The following is a 15,161-nucleotide window of genomic DNA, read 5'->3' as shown; positions in this document are numbered from 1 at the left end:
TCTCGGGTGGGCGCAGGGTTGCAAGGTGGGTGAAAAACGCCCACTGCTGCTTCTCCTCGTCATGCACATCCTCCCTGCACCCCGGGAAGTACAGACATGCATCATGCAATCAGTCATCTGTCCCTAAGGGAGGCAGGAAGGCAGATGGCAGGGAGGGGACACTTACAGTTGCTCTAGAGAGGCAAGTCCCTTAAATGCTTGCCTGTCAATTGACTGGATCTCATTCTTGTACAAATAGCTGAAACAAGAAACATGGAGGAGTATTAGCATACACATGAGCGCTCACCTCCAGGGGGGAAGAACTGAGCGGAAACAAGGAGAACAGTTTAAAATCAATGACTGCAGGAGGGCACAAACAAGACATTACACTGCGGGTACCAGGCCACTCTCAATAGTCAACTTCTCTTAACTTCAAGGATCAAGAGCAAGGGGGTCCACAGATTCTCCTATGTGTCTACTGAGGTCCTGATATCTGCTTCCAAGCCTGGGAAGATAAAATGATTTCTCTCCACATATACAAGGCATTGACTGTAAGATCACAGCCAGCACTTTCAACGAAAAAGAAACACCAGCACAGCTCTGGGAAAACAGGGTGTCTTGAATGCCTCTCCCACCCAGAGCCCATTACTTCTACAGCAGATGACTCCTTCCCAAGAGTCATGTGTGCTACAGAGTCTGTTTGGATTGGCCTATAATCTAAGAAGGGACTTTACATTTCTAGTTGGTTGAAATTAAAAGAAATAATTATATTTCATGCTAACAGGAGCACTGCGTGACGTTCCTAAGTCAGGGTCCTTCAACAGTCCATGGGAGCAGGATACAATGATCCTTCAATAGGTTCCTTCGCCTTCGTTCTGCATGAAGGGTGACCAAATACAAACCCCTGATCCTCTGCAGAGAAATCCCAACCTGACTCAGCATAGGCAAGGATTGCCACTGTGATGTGCCACAGTTCCAGAAGGAGCCACCCAGCATGTGTGATGGAGCTACCTCGGTGTGACATCTCAACATGTGGACAAGCCAGGCCTGCACTGTCCCTCAGCACCCACACCTTGGTAGCGATCCGGGTGGCTATAGAGGGCACTATGACTTAGAGATGATTCCCCTGGCCTCCGGGATTGGTGGATCTGCCACGTCCTTTATTATAAATGGTTTGTCATCATTTGTGACTCAGGCAGAGGTCAAGTCAAAGGCAAACTTCCTGCTAGGAGAAACTAACACTTCAAGCTGATGGCTTGAACTATTAGATGAACTACTGTGTTCATCTAGTTTCCATGAACATACATTAAGGGTGTGTGTGTGTGTGTTGTATGATGAAATTAAAAAGGATATCATGGAAACAGAGAATGGGACATTAAGGGAAGTGGGAAGCAGAGGGGGTAATGAATTTCGGTAAGGACGGAGCAGAAGTTGGGGTTGATGGAAGGGGAAAGCCAGTGGGAGAGAAGGCACACTGAGGGCAATGGAGTCTAGGAACCAATGAGAAAGCGTCATGACACCTGTGTATGAAGACGCCATAATAAAACTCAGTCCTTTGTGAGCTAACATTAATAAACATAGAAAATTAAAACTGAAAAATATGAATAGCAACAAACAAAAAGATATGTGAGGAAAACGGGAAATAAAATTAAAAACAGACAACATTCTTTGTCTTAATGCTTGGTGTACGACATGTCCAGGATCCCACTTCATGGGACTGGACCTTCTCAAAGGGTCTCACCCCTTCCTTCCGTGAGAATCACTAAAGTGGCCCCCCAAAGAACCATAAACTTTAGCATCCAGGACCCAACAACAAAACCCTGTCAGGAACTGGTCCTCCAGGCTCTTTGAAACCATGCACCTATAGAAAAAACTCAACCTTTCTGCACTCCAGTTTCTTAAATGGACAGAATCGCTGAGCTAAGTAACTATGCACAAGGGTTTTAGGAACTTCCTGGTACATGTCCACTTCTTAGGCCTGAGTTACCACAGCCTCCTGTGTCCACTTCTTAAAGCAAAACACAAAAGAATGTGGCCTTCTTCTAATGCAGGGAGACAGTCATTGTGAGGGGTGTGTAAATAATTCAGTCCAACTAATTTATATGAATGTGTGTGTTTATAAAGACACTTGTGGTACTGGGGGTACAGCTAAAAGGTGGAGGGGCAAATCTCTGGATTCCATGCCCAGTACCACAAAACAAGACATTTAAAAACAAAGACACCGGAGCACAATGCATTTCCTTAAGAATAAAAAAAAGTTGATATTCTAATAATTCATTGTAATTTCTTATTTTACGTTTGATCCTTGTACCATGCACTATCTCAAGCACCCATCTCATCACTGGGAAATAAAGAAATGAAGCAGGTGGCCAGTGCCTGAATAGAAGTAATGGCGGTCCAGAAAATAAAAACTATGCAAAGTTAAAAAAAGAAAATTAACCAAAATCCACAAGGCTGAAATAATAAACTTTAGACATAATCTTTTTCCTTTTTAAAAATATTTATTTATTTATTTAATGTGTGTTGGTGTTTTGCCTGCATGTACGCCTTGTGTGAGGGTGTCAGAATCCCTCGAACTGGAGTTACAGACATTTGTGAGCTGCCCTGTGGGTTCTGGGACTGGAACCCAAGTCCTCTAGATGAACAGCCAGTGTTCTCAACTGCTGAGCCATCTCTTCAGCCCCTAGGCATATTCTTAAACATGTAAAAATACTATCATTATAGTGATGTTCAAAGCGCTCTCCCAATGTGATCTCCCAGGGAGCTGGAGGACGAAGCCAGCAGGGACCTACACTAAGCACACTGCGGGAGGCATTGGGCTCCAGTTTTGGCAGCCTGTCTCCCTGTGTGACCTGGTGTAACTGTCTCTATGGAGACCTACTGTCCTGACCCCACTCTAAGCTAGGGGAGGGAGAGAAGTAAGAGTATGGCTGTTTGGAAGGGAAGCAGCCAAAGGTAAGGCCAGCACGTATGGTTTAAAAGACGTTGTGGAAGACAGTACCCCAAACTTGAGACTGAGTGTATTCTCAGAAGGAAAAAAGTGAAACATAAAAAGGTTAAAAATGCAGGTATATGCACAGCGATGCTGGCATCAGCTGACTCCACTTTCCAGGAAATCAATCCTCCCTGGTAGAACTTGCACGGCAACAGCAAGGAGGTCAACAGCAAAGGTTGGGAGCAGAAGCCTGCCATCCTGGCTGCAAGCATTAGCCCCGAGAGTGTCTATGCCAGAGGAGCTGGGGGCAGGGTTTGCAAACAACACTGGCACCGAGGAAAATGTATTCCAGTAAACAGAGCTGTAGGGAGGTCCACTGGCATCTCAGGTCAAAACCGATTTCCAGTACACATCAACACTGAAAAAAAAAAACTACTCGGTTTGTAAAAAATAAAATCAGCTCAAAACCAAGGTGTTTCCATGCATTATGGTGTGGATTTCCCTGACAAAAATAACTGACAAAATGGCTTACTTTGGGAAGTTAGCTAAGGTTCTAAAAGAATCATTCTTATTCTGGGCACAACCAGAGGACACCATGTTTGCCTCACCCCTTCCCATTCACACTAAGCACTGAGGCAGGGTACTAAGCTGGTACAAGACAGGATATTCCTCTGTGACCCCAGGCTAACCTTAAACTTTGAGGGGGGTCCTCAAGTGTCAGACTCATAAACAACACTCCTGACCATTAAACATGTTTTTAAAGAGTAACAATTTTCTAAACTTCAGAGCTGACTTCAACAAGTAAGAGATGATCCGAACCATAAAAGCAAATATTCAAATAAATAACACTTCACTAGATAAAAATCAAAAGAGGCAAAATTCAGGAAGATGAAAACATTACCGGAAATTAGTGACACTCCAGAGAAATTAGCACTTCACAGTCAGATCCCACCTACAGCTGGAAAAGCAGCTGAGACCTCATTAGCTACAGCATACGTTTCTCTGTGCATATACCCTAGGGGGCTGTGTGTGTGCACTGCCCCGCCCACCCTGGAAAGTCACAGCGCCCAGCCCACAGCTGCCAAAGGCAGTACATATGTGCGCGTCACTCAGCCCACCTCGCCTATCACTTATACAGACGACAACACGCTGTAGAATCTCACTCACCTAAAACTGAAACCATGTGGGATGGTGTCTTTACAGTAACCCACACAGGACAAGCCTTGCTTCTACTTTAAATACCCTAAAGACAGACAGCACGTTTGGAGGGCTGAAAGCCGCCCCACAACTTACAGGTATTTTAAGTTCTCCAGGTCCTCAAAGGCACCACTGGGAATCCTCTTGATCTGGTTATTGTTGAGAAGCCTGTGGAAGAAAATGCCAAGAGATGTTTGTAAAACAATCAAAAATGTTTCCAAATTATACTAGGGAAAACGATTTCTGTAGCCTTGAAAGGGTCAGAAAATGATGAAATATGGACCTTGCTGCCAGTGGTCATTAAATCCCAGCTCAGGAAACAGCTTGAGTTACTATGGTTACCAGATTACCTCTCTCTGCCATGGTCATATACATTAAAGAGGTAAACTCTTTCCCTCTGCTAAACACAGGAGGATGCATCTTTCCAAAACCACCTTTCCGTGTCTCTGATCCGATAGGACTAAGGGCCAGTTTACCACACTGAATAGGATGCTTGCCATTCTTCCACAGGATGAGGAGCTGTGCAGAGCCACCGCCCTCTCACTCTGCCCTTCAGGACTTGGTTCCTTATTTCCACACCACTAGGATCAAAGGTCTGTGGTGTAACTCAGTGGCTCCAAAGCCTTGTCTATGGCCAGGCTGAGCTCAGGAGATGACTGTCCTCCTCAGTCACATAGGGGAGAGATGAATGCAAGCACCTGCCTGTGAGGTCAACACAGGCAGCCAAGGGAGGTGTGAATTGGGAGTGCGTTCCACTGAGGTCAACCCAGGCAGCAGAGAAAGGTCTGAAGAAATGGGAGTGAGTCCCACTGAGGCCAACTCAGGCAGCCAAGGGAGGTGTGAAGAAGTTGAGTGAGTCCCAATGTGGCCAATCCAGGCAGCTGAGGCCGGTGTGAAGTAGGAGTAAGTCCCACTGAGAAAACCTAGGCACCTGAGGGAGGTGTGAAGTAGGAGTGAGTCCTACAGGAAGTCTAGGTGTGCTGGTCTACATGCAAAACACAGCTAGGTCTCTACTATCCTGGCTTCTACCATTCATCCCCTCCAGCTGTGGCGATCAGAGGACGGCCATAGCACTGACATTTGCCTACAGGTACATAGTACAACCATCTTTCTTTTTTCTCTCTCTAGCTACCAACTAGATCTTCTCACTTACAGTGTGTTCAAGCTCTTCAGCCTCTTGAATGCCCCAGGTTGGATCTCTCTGATTCTGTTGAACCGAAGATCCCTGCGAAGAGATAGGAAATGTATTTTAATCAATTAATTAATTTTAATTAATTAATGCACAGCTTCTCTCCTTAAACAAATTACTTCAAGATAAAAAGATGTTTTAAAAATCACATAGGCCACCATCTCTGGGTAAATTCTCTCATTGTCAGAATATTTTTCTTTCCGAGTGAAGGAACAACATTACACACAAGAAATCTGTTTAACTGGTAAGTGTGGGTAGATTAAAACAAACAAACAAAAAATGACAGGAATGAATGCCTTGGCCAAGCCCACTGAACATTCTACTTCCAGAAAGCCTCGGGACAACACACAGGTAGATCTATGTAGATCCAAGGTGTCAAGCCTGCTGTGAGCACAGAAACCTTCAGCATTTGCCAGCAAGAGCAGGCGCTGAAACACCTGAGGGGCAGTGTTATCTCCATGATTTAATTGGCTATCTCAAGTGCTAAGTCATCTCAACAGGGGAAATTGGGAAAGAGCCAGCCTGCACACAAACTGCAGGTTAGTGTTCCCAAACAGGTAGATAAGCAGAATTCGGCTTATATTGAAGTATTAAAAGGGGTCCTCTTTTTCTCTAAGGAGGGGCGCATACATAGGCAGCAGCATACGGGGACTGGAGAGCATAAAAGAACTGACTTCGGACTGATCAAGCAAAACAAGGGCTCTAAATCCGATGGAGCTGAGCTCAGAACAAGTATTGAAAGATTTGGAGCACTCACACACCACGGTGCAAGCCCATAGACAGGACAGCCAGATCAAAGGCCTTCGGGCAGCTAGGCAGTGACAATGTGTAGACACCCCTCTCAAAAAGCTCATCACTAGCTTGAGCTGAATAATCAATTTATAGGCTAGTGAGGTAACACAAGGGGAAAGGCACGTGCCACCTACCCTGAAAACCAAAGTCTGCTGGGAAACACATGGTGGAGGGGGGAAAATGACTCCCATAAGTTACCTCTAACTTTCACAAATGCATAGTGGTATACACACACACACACACACACACACACACACACACACAAATAACTGCAAAAAAAAACCACCTAAATTTACACATGTGAATGTCATTGAGTAATAAACAGAGGCCCACATCTTTAACAGGTCATTTCAATAGAGATTTTGTTGTAGGTTAAACTGTGTTTTCCCAGAATTCATGCATGTAAATTCTAACCCCGGTGCCAGGGGTATGGCCGTGTATAAAGATGCAGTCTTCCATAGAAGATCAAGTTTAAACATAGGTCCTATTCCGACATAACTGGTGTCCTTATAAGAAGGAAAACAGGAAGACAGATATACAAGGATGGGGGACAGCTAGTGAAGGTCACAAGTCTACTGGAAAGGAAGAGGTCATGAGGTAAGGGAGGGGGTTCCCTGATGAGCATTTCAGTTACCACTTACAGCTGTGCACACCTGGCTAAGTCACGCTGTGAGACCTGGGACAGAACAGGAATCACGGGATGACTCACAGTCAGAGTAATGAGAAGTCATTTCTCCTAGGCTATCCTCCGACCTGAAATGTTCACTGTCTCTTAAGGATCTAATTATTTTGAGCAGATTCAACAGATGCCAGTTCCACTTCCACTTCATAGTTCAAAAGGAGGCTTCACAAAATGCACCTGGGTCACCAAAGTGAACTGTTTGGCTGAGGAGCCAGCAAAGGGATGTGGTTGGTCCTTCTTGCTATGGTCAAGTTCTCCAGGTGAAAGGTAAGTCAAGGTCGCTTGCCTTTCTGCTCCCAGAGTAACCTAGCTTCATTCCAGTCTCCAAACCATGCCCTCTTACTCACGTTCTCCTCTAGGATTTTACCGTGAGTCCTGCTCTTGCCCTCACCAGTCCTTGGTATTGACATAGATGTTTTTATTTAAGTGAGATTTTATCTCACAGTACATCCAGCAGGACATGGAGAGAGTCAAGAGAGGGGGTGGGCCACAGGTGAAAGATCTGTGGAAGGGTTGAAGCCAAACGGATCAACTGTTGCTAAGACGTGAAATCTGGTTAGCCAGGCTTTAGGGTGATCTCAGACATGGGGCAGAGGCTCTGACCAGACCCAAGTGTCAGACACGTGATATATTCCGGGGTGTACCAAACATCAAAACTTAGAGACAGAAAACACGCTCAGCGTGGGAACCAGTCACACTACCGTGAGCTCATCAAATTCCATCCCAAAGGACAATGCACATGAATCTCTTGGAAGCTAAACAGCAGCTAAAGAGGGCCAAAAGGTTGAAAGGCACCGCCCCCAGTCTAGAGTTGGGGCCACCAACCCTCTGGTCCTAGGGACAGAGCGCTGACTATGAGCACTCAGCCCATAGTCAGGGCTTAGAGGGCTGTGGTGCAACTTCACACCAGTGAGCACAGACTGGAATCTGAGGGCTTGACAAGCTGAGGGGGACAAATGCCTGCTGAGTTGTTTCTTGCATTTTAATGTGACTGCACCTTAGTCACCATGCATTTCTGCTAGATAGAGCTGGGACAATTTCAGAAGGCAATTTCACAAGTTGTACCTAAGCAGCCAAGGACTGCCCATCTCAGGCTGAGGCTAAGAGGGTAGAGTGTCCCCTCTGAAACCAAAGGTAGCGTGGGTGGGGGGGCTCTTAAATAACCAACTGAAACCTCAATGAACCAAAGCGAAACTTCAGAACTGGGAAAAAGTAGCTGAGATGAAAAGCTCACTCCGCATACCTTGCAACATACTTAATATTGCAATGCGGGACCATGAAAGCCTAGCTGAATGCTGGAGGCTACCCGACTGGAAAGACAGATGTTTATCCTTATACACATGTATGCTTTTTTGTGTGACGACCGCAGCACAGGAAAAGAGCTGAAATGGGCATGGTTAAGGGGAGGGGGGGAAGGATGACAATCCAGTCTACATGTCCACACCTCGCAAAGACACTGGAACAGCTTCAGACACTCTCATCTTGCAGGGGAAAGAGAAGGACAAATGGCAGAGTTCTATGCTTCAATTCAGGGATGTGCTGTGGCCTTGGGATATCACAAGAGGAACCAAATGCCCATTCAAGGATGAGTAGCAAGTTCAAGGCCCTGCAGGCGCACGACAGGGCTTCATTTCTCCTGAATGAACGCTTTTTTAGGGAGTCACAGGGAAGGCTGTCCCTTTACAAGGTTCCTGCAGGGCCCTCAGTCAGCAGCAGCCGCAGCTGAGCCGACATTTGGTAACTTTAAGATGGGAATTCTGGTTCACATCTGAGAGGATAAAACAGGAACTTTGGGACAGAGCAGAAGTGTGTGTCTTAGCAAACTCTCCAGGGGAAGCAAGATGAGGCTCAAAAACAGTACCCTTTGGTCTGCTAGGGAAGTCACAGCACACATATGAATTTGTACATGTGTGTATGTGTACAATACACAAATGGTATTTATACATGTATACTGACTGGTGTGTGCACACCTCTTTTCCAGCCCCTAGTCTATTTATCACTACTGAGCTGTTACAGAGTGAATAGACCAACACTTTGACATCTGCACATGTCTTAGGAAACAGACCCTAAAGAACTGGAGCATGTGGTCCTCTGCCCTCTTCATCATAGACTTAGGACAATTCGGTTGGCCCTGTAGTTCTTATTTTTAAAATCATAATAGTCCCATGAAAAACTCTAACCGGGGAAAAAAAGACCACTGCTCTAAACTTTACAAACTAAAAAGCACTTCAAAGTCTCTTCTTGGCTCTGAGCTCTCTCTCTCCTTCACTGGGCCAGGAGCGGGGAAAGTGCACCAGTGGTCAGGGAGTCACGGCGCCCCACCCACTTGCTAACGACTAGGCCATCTGGCGCCCACCCTCATGGTTCGGAAAAAACACTTCCCCAGCAAATAATGAATGTCTCAAACTTCCTCCATGGAGTTGGCATGAAGTAAGAGTGGAGGTGGATTCTAGAAGGTTCTGGAAAGGTCATAAACAGAATAATTACTTAAAAACACCTGAGTGTGAACCTCTGAGAGAGTAAATACGTTTGTTCCGTTGCCACCAGGTCCCCAACCCCAAAAAACTCCCTAGAGCAGCTCTCCATGGTGAAGAGCACCAGTTTGTTTTGTTTTCTAAACCCTGGACACCGGGTCATAAATACCAATAGAGGTGAGACCAAGGACATGTCGTGAAGGACACAGACCCCAAGTGAGCATCCTTTTCAGACCGTAAGCCTCAAGAACACTCATCCTGAGTATCACCTGTCCCCCACAGAGCTCAGAGATTCGCCCAGTGACAGCACAGCCAGGGTGTCAATCTTTCTGTTCGGCAGGTTTGACACTTGAGTATCCCCAGAATGCATAGGCGAATACCCAAAGGCTCCCCAGATGGTGACTGGGGAGCAAGATCAAGGCTTGCCTCACAGTCCCTATTTGACTAGAGTGGTAACCAAGGTTTCCTTCTGGAGAAGTGGCCTTGGGAGATTAGGCTAAGGAATTAAAGGCTAGGGGGAAGTAGCTTGGGGGGGGGGGGTAAGGGGTATAAAAGTCAGGCCAGAGGAAACTCCCTCCAGGGCAAGTAAGAGCTCTGAAACTCAAAACCGCCTAGAGTCTGCCATTTTTTGTACACAGCAGAAGAAACGCACTGGGCGGGAATCAGACTTAGCTGTGAGCACAGACTCATGCTGGGGAAGGTTCTGGCAGTTCATTTCCAGACCCTTCTAGACCCTCCTGTCCCGACAGCACCTTTTCTCCTCTCCCCCAGGTTACAGCACTGCCATTCTGACCCAGCACAGCCCTCTCAGGTGCAGAGCGTCTTCAGTAAGGGCAAAAAAATGAAACACAACATTTCCCACTCCAGCTCAGCATCCGAACACAGGGAAAGAGTGTCATGTTCTGTTGAAAGGGCTAGCAAGGAGTTTCACGGTTTGTCTCACTTTTAATGTTTGCTTATTTCTTCCATCATTCCAAAATCTTAATAGAAATGCAAAACCTACCAGAAAAGCAAAATCAAATGTTTGGGAAGAAATAATCTAGCTCAGGTTTATATTATATATGAAAGCTGTAACTCATGAGTCTAGTGAGGTGATTCGGCATGGAAAGGAGCTTGCTGCCATGCTTATCACCAACCCATGTTTCCCCAGCCCCACGTGGTAGAAAGGGAGAACCAACCCACAAGTTAACCTCGGCCTCCCATAAGCATATTAGGGCATTCAAGCACACATAGACAAGTGCACACGTGCCTAAGCAAAATCAATCAATGTTAATACAAATGTTTAAGAGTCATAACTCAGCAAAGAAACACAGAATAATAAAAACAAGGTGCAAGATTTTTCTCTTGGTTTGTTGTTGTTGTTATTGTTGTTGTGTTGGGATTTGAGGTTGTATGTGAGTGTGTGCACACATGTATATGCAAGTGCGCATGTGTGGAGGCTGGGGTGACAGGGAAGTACACGGCCACACCAGCGCAGGTGCCAAGGATCTAAGCTCAGGTCCTCAAGCTTACACAGCAACTACCCTTACCCACTAAGCCATTTTCAGAGTCCAAAATCCAAGTTTAAATCTTTCTCTGGGAAATTTGCCTTAGAATCCCCCTCCACAATACCTGAAGAGGCACATTCCACTCCGTGGTGCTTACCTTAAGCAGAAGGAATTAACTATAAACAAAGAAGTAGCACTTAAGGATTGCATACAAAATTTACTTACTGCAGTCCTCCATAACACTATTTCTACAATAATACTGGATTTTTTCCCATTAAAAGTGCCATGTGTTTTCATTTACTTTGAAATTTAAATATTAAGAATGATTTGGTCAACAAATTAAAAATAGTGTCTTCTGTTCGGTCTGAGAGCCAAAACTACTCTTTTGCTCACAGATGAAGAAGGCTGTCAGTGTGTCAAACCACACACAGTTACTTCTCAGGTATGATGGCCACACAGCCTGCATCTCACTGGCGGTTTTGTTATTTAGTACTTGGTGCTTATGTCTACTAGCAAGAACCTGCAAACACCCCACGGATAAGGCTTCTCCGAGCTGAGCTGAATGCATGCATACTTGCTGAGATTTTTATTGCTACTTCTTCTTTACCCTCTGGGGTTTTCAAAAGTTCATTTACAGATTACAAAAGATGTCTGAGATCTCTGGTATCGCAGCATCAAAAATCACCGAGTACCAGGGCAGTTAACCTTGCATCTTTGCTCTCCAGGCACAGAACTTGAACTGGAGCGTGCTCCAGACTGGTGAATGTTAAGTTGATAAACACTCCTCCCAGGAATGTAGACTCACGTGCACTCACCTGAAGGAGTGACGGCTCCTCTCCTTTGTACATCAAGTATTTTAAATGTGTTCTAGTTTTTAAAGTCAGAATCATGGCAGGACAGGTTCAAGCCCTCTCTCCTAGCAGAACCCTGAGTAGACTTGTATCAGCCCCCCACACACTATCACCTCACAGTGAAATGCTGAACGATTACTTAACGGCGGCTGAAGGAGAGGTGAAAAAGAATCCTAAAGCTAGATTTTGTGTCTTTCAGCAATATTTGGCTGCACTAAAAGAATTTCTACCCTATGCTTATGAGTGTATACTTATTAGTGAAAAAGAAAAGAAAAAAGGCTAAAACCTGGTACTTTGATAGTTAAAGACAGCATCATTCCCCATAGGAACAGAAATCAGTTCATTTTGCATGTTAGGATGTCTTTTGGCTCAGCCTTACACAACACACTCACTTTTTGAATGACTGCAACTGAATCCCTTTGTCCCATACACCACACTGCTCACAGATAAGAGCAGTATTTACAAAACAGTATTTACAAGTAGATCACTGCAGGACAGCAGGAGCCAGAGTGTACAGAAAGCAGAGGCCTGGGAAGAAGGTTACTTCAGTCTACTGATGGGAGGAGGAATAACCATAGGGATGAAGGATGCTGATGTGGAGGAAAGCACATAAGAGCTATGTGCTAAGAGAACTGTGGAGCACCCCTTTCTTTTCTCAGCTACTGGGAACCACTGATCCCTGCTGAGGATGGAGGTGCACAGCTTGAGGTGCTGGTAGTGAAAGGAGCTTGAAGGAATCAAAACATCGTTTTCTACAAAAACCACTGACCCACTGCAGCTGATAGGGAATTCCTGGGGTGTAAATTAACCAAGTGTTTGCCCAGGGTTGGAATGACACTTGTGGGAACAGAGAAGAGGGGAGGGGAGGGGAGGGGACGGGAGAGGGAGAGGCAGGGCAGGGCTGATGTGTGCTTAAAAAAAAATGCAGTTCAGGAGAGTCCAGAGTCTGAGGGAAAGCATGGTCCTGATCTGCATGAATGAAGGCGGAGGAGGTGGCCTGGAGCTCTGCAGGCTGACCCAGCAGCTCTTGGAAGCCTTGCTACCACCCCCTGCCCACCTGCCCACCTGCCCTGAAGCTTAATGGCCATTCCCAACCTTTCCATTATGGAACTGTGCGTGTGTGTGTGTGTGTGTGTGTGTGTGTGTGTGTGTGTCTGCGCGCGCGCGAGCGTGTGTATCAGCGTGTACACATGGAAAGGTCTAGGGACAACTTTGTAAATCAAATTTGGGTCTCCTAGACAGCTCCTAGCAGTTTTGAACACATAGCTGTCAGTGTCCTTTCTGAGCTCACTAACTTGTGTTTGAGGGGGATACGGGGCGTTTTCTGATGGGAATGATTTATTTATCGTCAATGACCTGTGGAGGTCTCGCACAGGGAGAACACAGTAGAGGTGGCAGGTACTCTGCCTGCAGGGCCCCCATCAGCGAAGCACAGCAAGGAAAACCGGTATCAAGGGCAGGAAGATGAATGGCCTCTGCCAGAAAGCCGAACTGCCTGGCTTCAGGAGTGTGAGTTGAAACCATGCATTTTGCTGGGAACTGTACCATCCAATTCAAGCTTGCTTAAGCACGTCCCTTCTTCTACGCAAACGTTACAAGCTCTTTGAGATAGGATATTTAGAATAAAATCTTTTCAAATGATTTAAGGAGAAGAATGCTGGGCATTGTGATTGACAGTCCCCCCAACCCTCCCACCCCCAAGGTGTACCCTTTCCTATTAGCTCAGCTTGGGAATCTCAGAGGGGCATTTCAGAAGCCCTGGCCTTCCCATGGCCAGGTACTAGAAGGTGTAACTAGACTTCACATCTGTTTCACCCCTTCCAACTCCATCCACCATCCCCTAGTCTGACCTCACTCCCCGGCCTGCTGATGTCAGTATCACTGGTGCAATCAACCCATTCGATAATTGCCATGACTGTTGCTACAAAGGCAAACCACAACCCCCCCCCCCCCGCCTTACCTCCCTCTTTTCTCAGGCTCCACACCCAGCCTTAGCCCTTTCCATGCTGTACATAGGTCTCCTCCATCCAGCAATGAGATAAAACCCCTGGTTCCAGGGCCAGACGCATGATGTCCTCTCAACCCAGAACCATTTCTCACTATGCATCCTGTGAGCTCCTTGGAACCACATTAGCTCAGGAAAGTTGGATCCAGTCTTGAAGGCTATGACAAAAGCTATGTTAGGTAGTGGTGCATGAATTTCGTCCCTGCACCATCGAGGCAGAGGCAGGCTAACCTCTGCAAACTCGCAGCTGTGGTGGTTTGAAAGAAAATGGTCCCCAAAGGGTATATTAGGAGGTATAGCTTTGTTGGAGGAAGTGTGCCATTGTGGAGACCGGCTTTGAGGTCTCTTTTGCTCAAGCTTCCCTTACTGTGACACTGAGTCCACTTCCTATTGCCTTCTGATCAAGATGTTGCCAGCACCATGTCTACCTGCATGCTGCCATGCTCCCTGCCATGGCGATCATGGATGCACCCTCTGAAACTGTAAGAAAGCCACCACAATTAAATGTTTTCCTTATAAGAGTTGTCCTGGTCATGGTGTCTCTTCACAGCAATAGAATCTCTAACTAAGACAGCAGCCATGTTGGTCTTATGTAGCAAGTTCCAGGCCAGCTACATGGTAAAACTCTATCTCAAACAGAAAAAAAAAGGAAAGTCCTCTTAGGGTCTGTCTGGATGGATCCCACTGTGACTTTGCATATACTCCTGGGGTCCTGGGCTGATGGAGCAGAGTGAACCTGAGTTAGCAAACTCCCCACAAGCCTAACAAAGCTTCCACGTGAGCAAGCACTGTGAAGAGGCCCTGCTGATACGTTCAGGCATGCTAGGAATTTAAAGCCACAGGCTCAGCTCTAAGAGAGGAGCTCTATGCTGTCCCTTCATGAATGAGCTTCTTAAAAACACAAAACCAGGCTAGTAAGGGGACTCAGCTGGTAAGAGAGACAACCTGACTTATATCCCCCCTTACCATACAGTGACACACAGATATATACACATGTACACATATAGTACATAATAAACCAACAATAGAATAAATTTATATTCTTAAAAACAAAACAGAAAACTCAGCAAAGCTTTTAAAGGCTTAAAATTTGGACAAGCATGGAAGTGGCTTGTGGCTCAAACCCTGCTTGTCTATTTGTTTCAGGATTTGAGTCCCAGTGATGATTTTTAACAACCAACCTTTTTTAAATCACATTTCCCACTTTGAGCTCTTTAGAAAATAACTTTAAACTATGAACTACTCACTTTTAAAAAGCAATTAGCCCCAGCACCATCTGTACCCAGGCAGGGGTTTGCAGGGTCAAGCCCTCAACCCCAGGTTTTCAGAAGCCCCTGATTCCAGCGAGGCTACCGCCCCAGCCTTCCATCAGGTCCCAGTGAGTCCTCCAGCAAATATGTTAAAGGGAATTATGCAAGCCACAGCCCCTCAGGCACTCTCAAGTCTCTCCTAACATTTCTGATCCATTGAACAGTAAAATTGAATTAAAGTATCCTTTTTTATTTTTCTGATAGTAAACCATAGGGAAACTTATTTTAAAAATTATTTGACATACATGCACTTTTCCCAT

The 15,161-nt window shown here is 45.8% G+C and overlaps 1 protein-coding gene across 2 annotated transcripts in view; it reads right to left on the bottom strand.

Moving 5' to 3' along the window:
- Positions 1-15,161, bottom strand: part of Pxdn (peroxidasin) — a 75,132-nt gene that overhangs the window by 35,378 nt on the left and 24,593 nt on the right. Inside the window, exons 2-4 of one of the 2 annotated variants that reach the window (XM_041630391.1) lie at positions 5,265-5,336; positions 4,208-4,279; positions 167-238 (exon numbers count right to left, since the gene is read on the bottom strand). In XM_041630391.1, the coding sequence (XP_041486325.1) occupies positions 167-238; positions 4,208-4,279; positions 5,265-5,336 (216 nt within the window). The remainder of the gene's footprint in view (positions 1-166; positions 239-4,207; positions 4,280-5,264; positions 5,337-15,161) is intronic. The other variant, XM_041630392.1, reaches the window with a different exon arrangement.

The sequence above is a fragment of the Microtus oregoni genome, unplaced genomic scaffold, assembly GCF_018167655.1.
Source record: "Microtus oregoni isolate MIOR12 unplaced genomic scaffold, Mior012 000034F_ref0000314, whole genome shotgun sequence".
Lineage (NCBI taxonomy): Eukaryota > Metazoa > Chordata > Mammalia > Rodentia > Cricetidae > Microtus > Microtus oregoni.
Note: the sequence above shows the minus strand (reverse complement) of the source record. Positions and strands in the feature narration are given on the sequence as shown.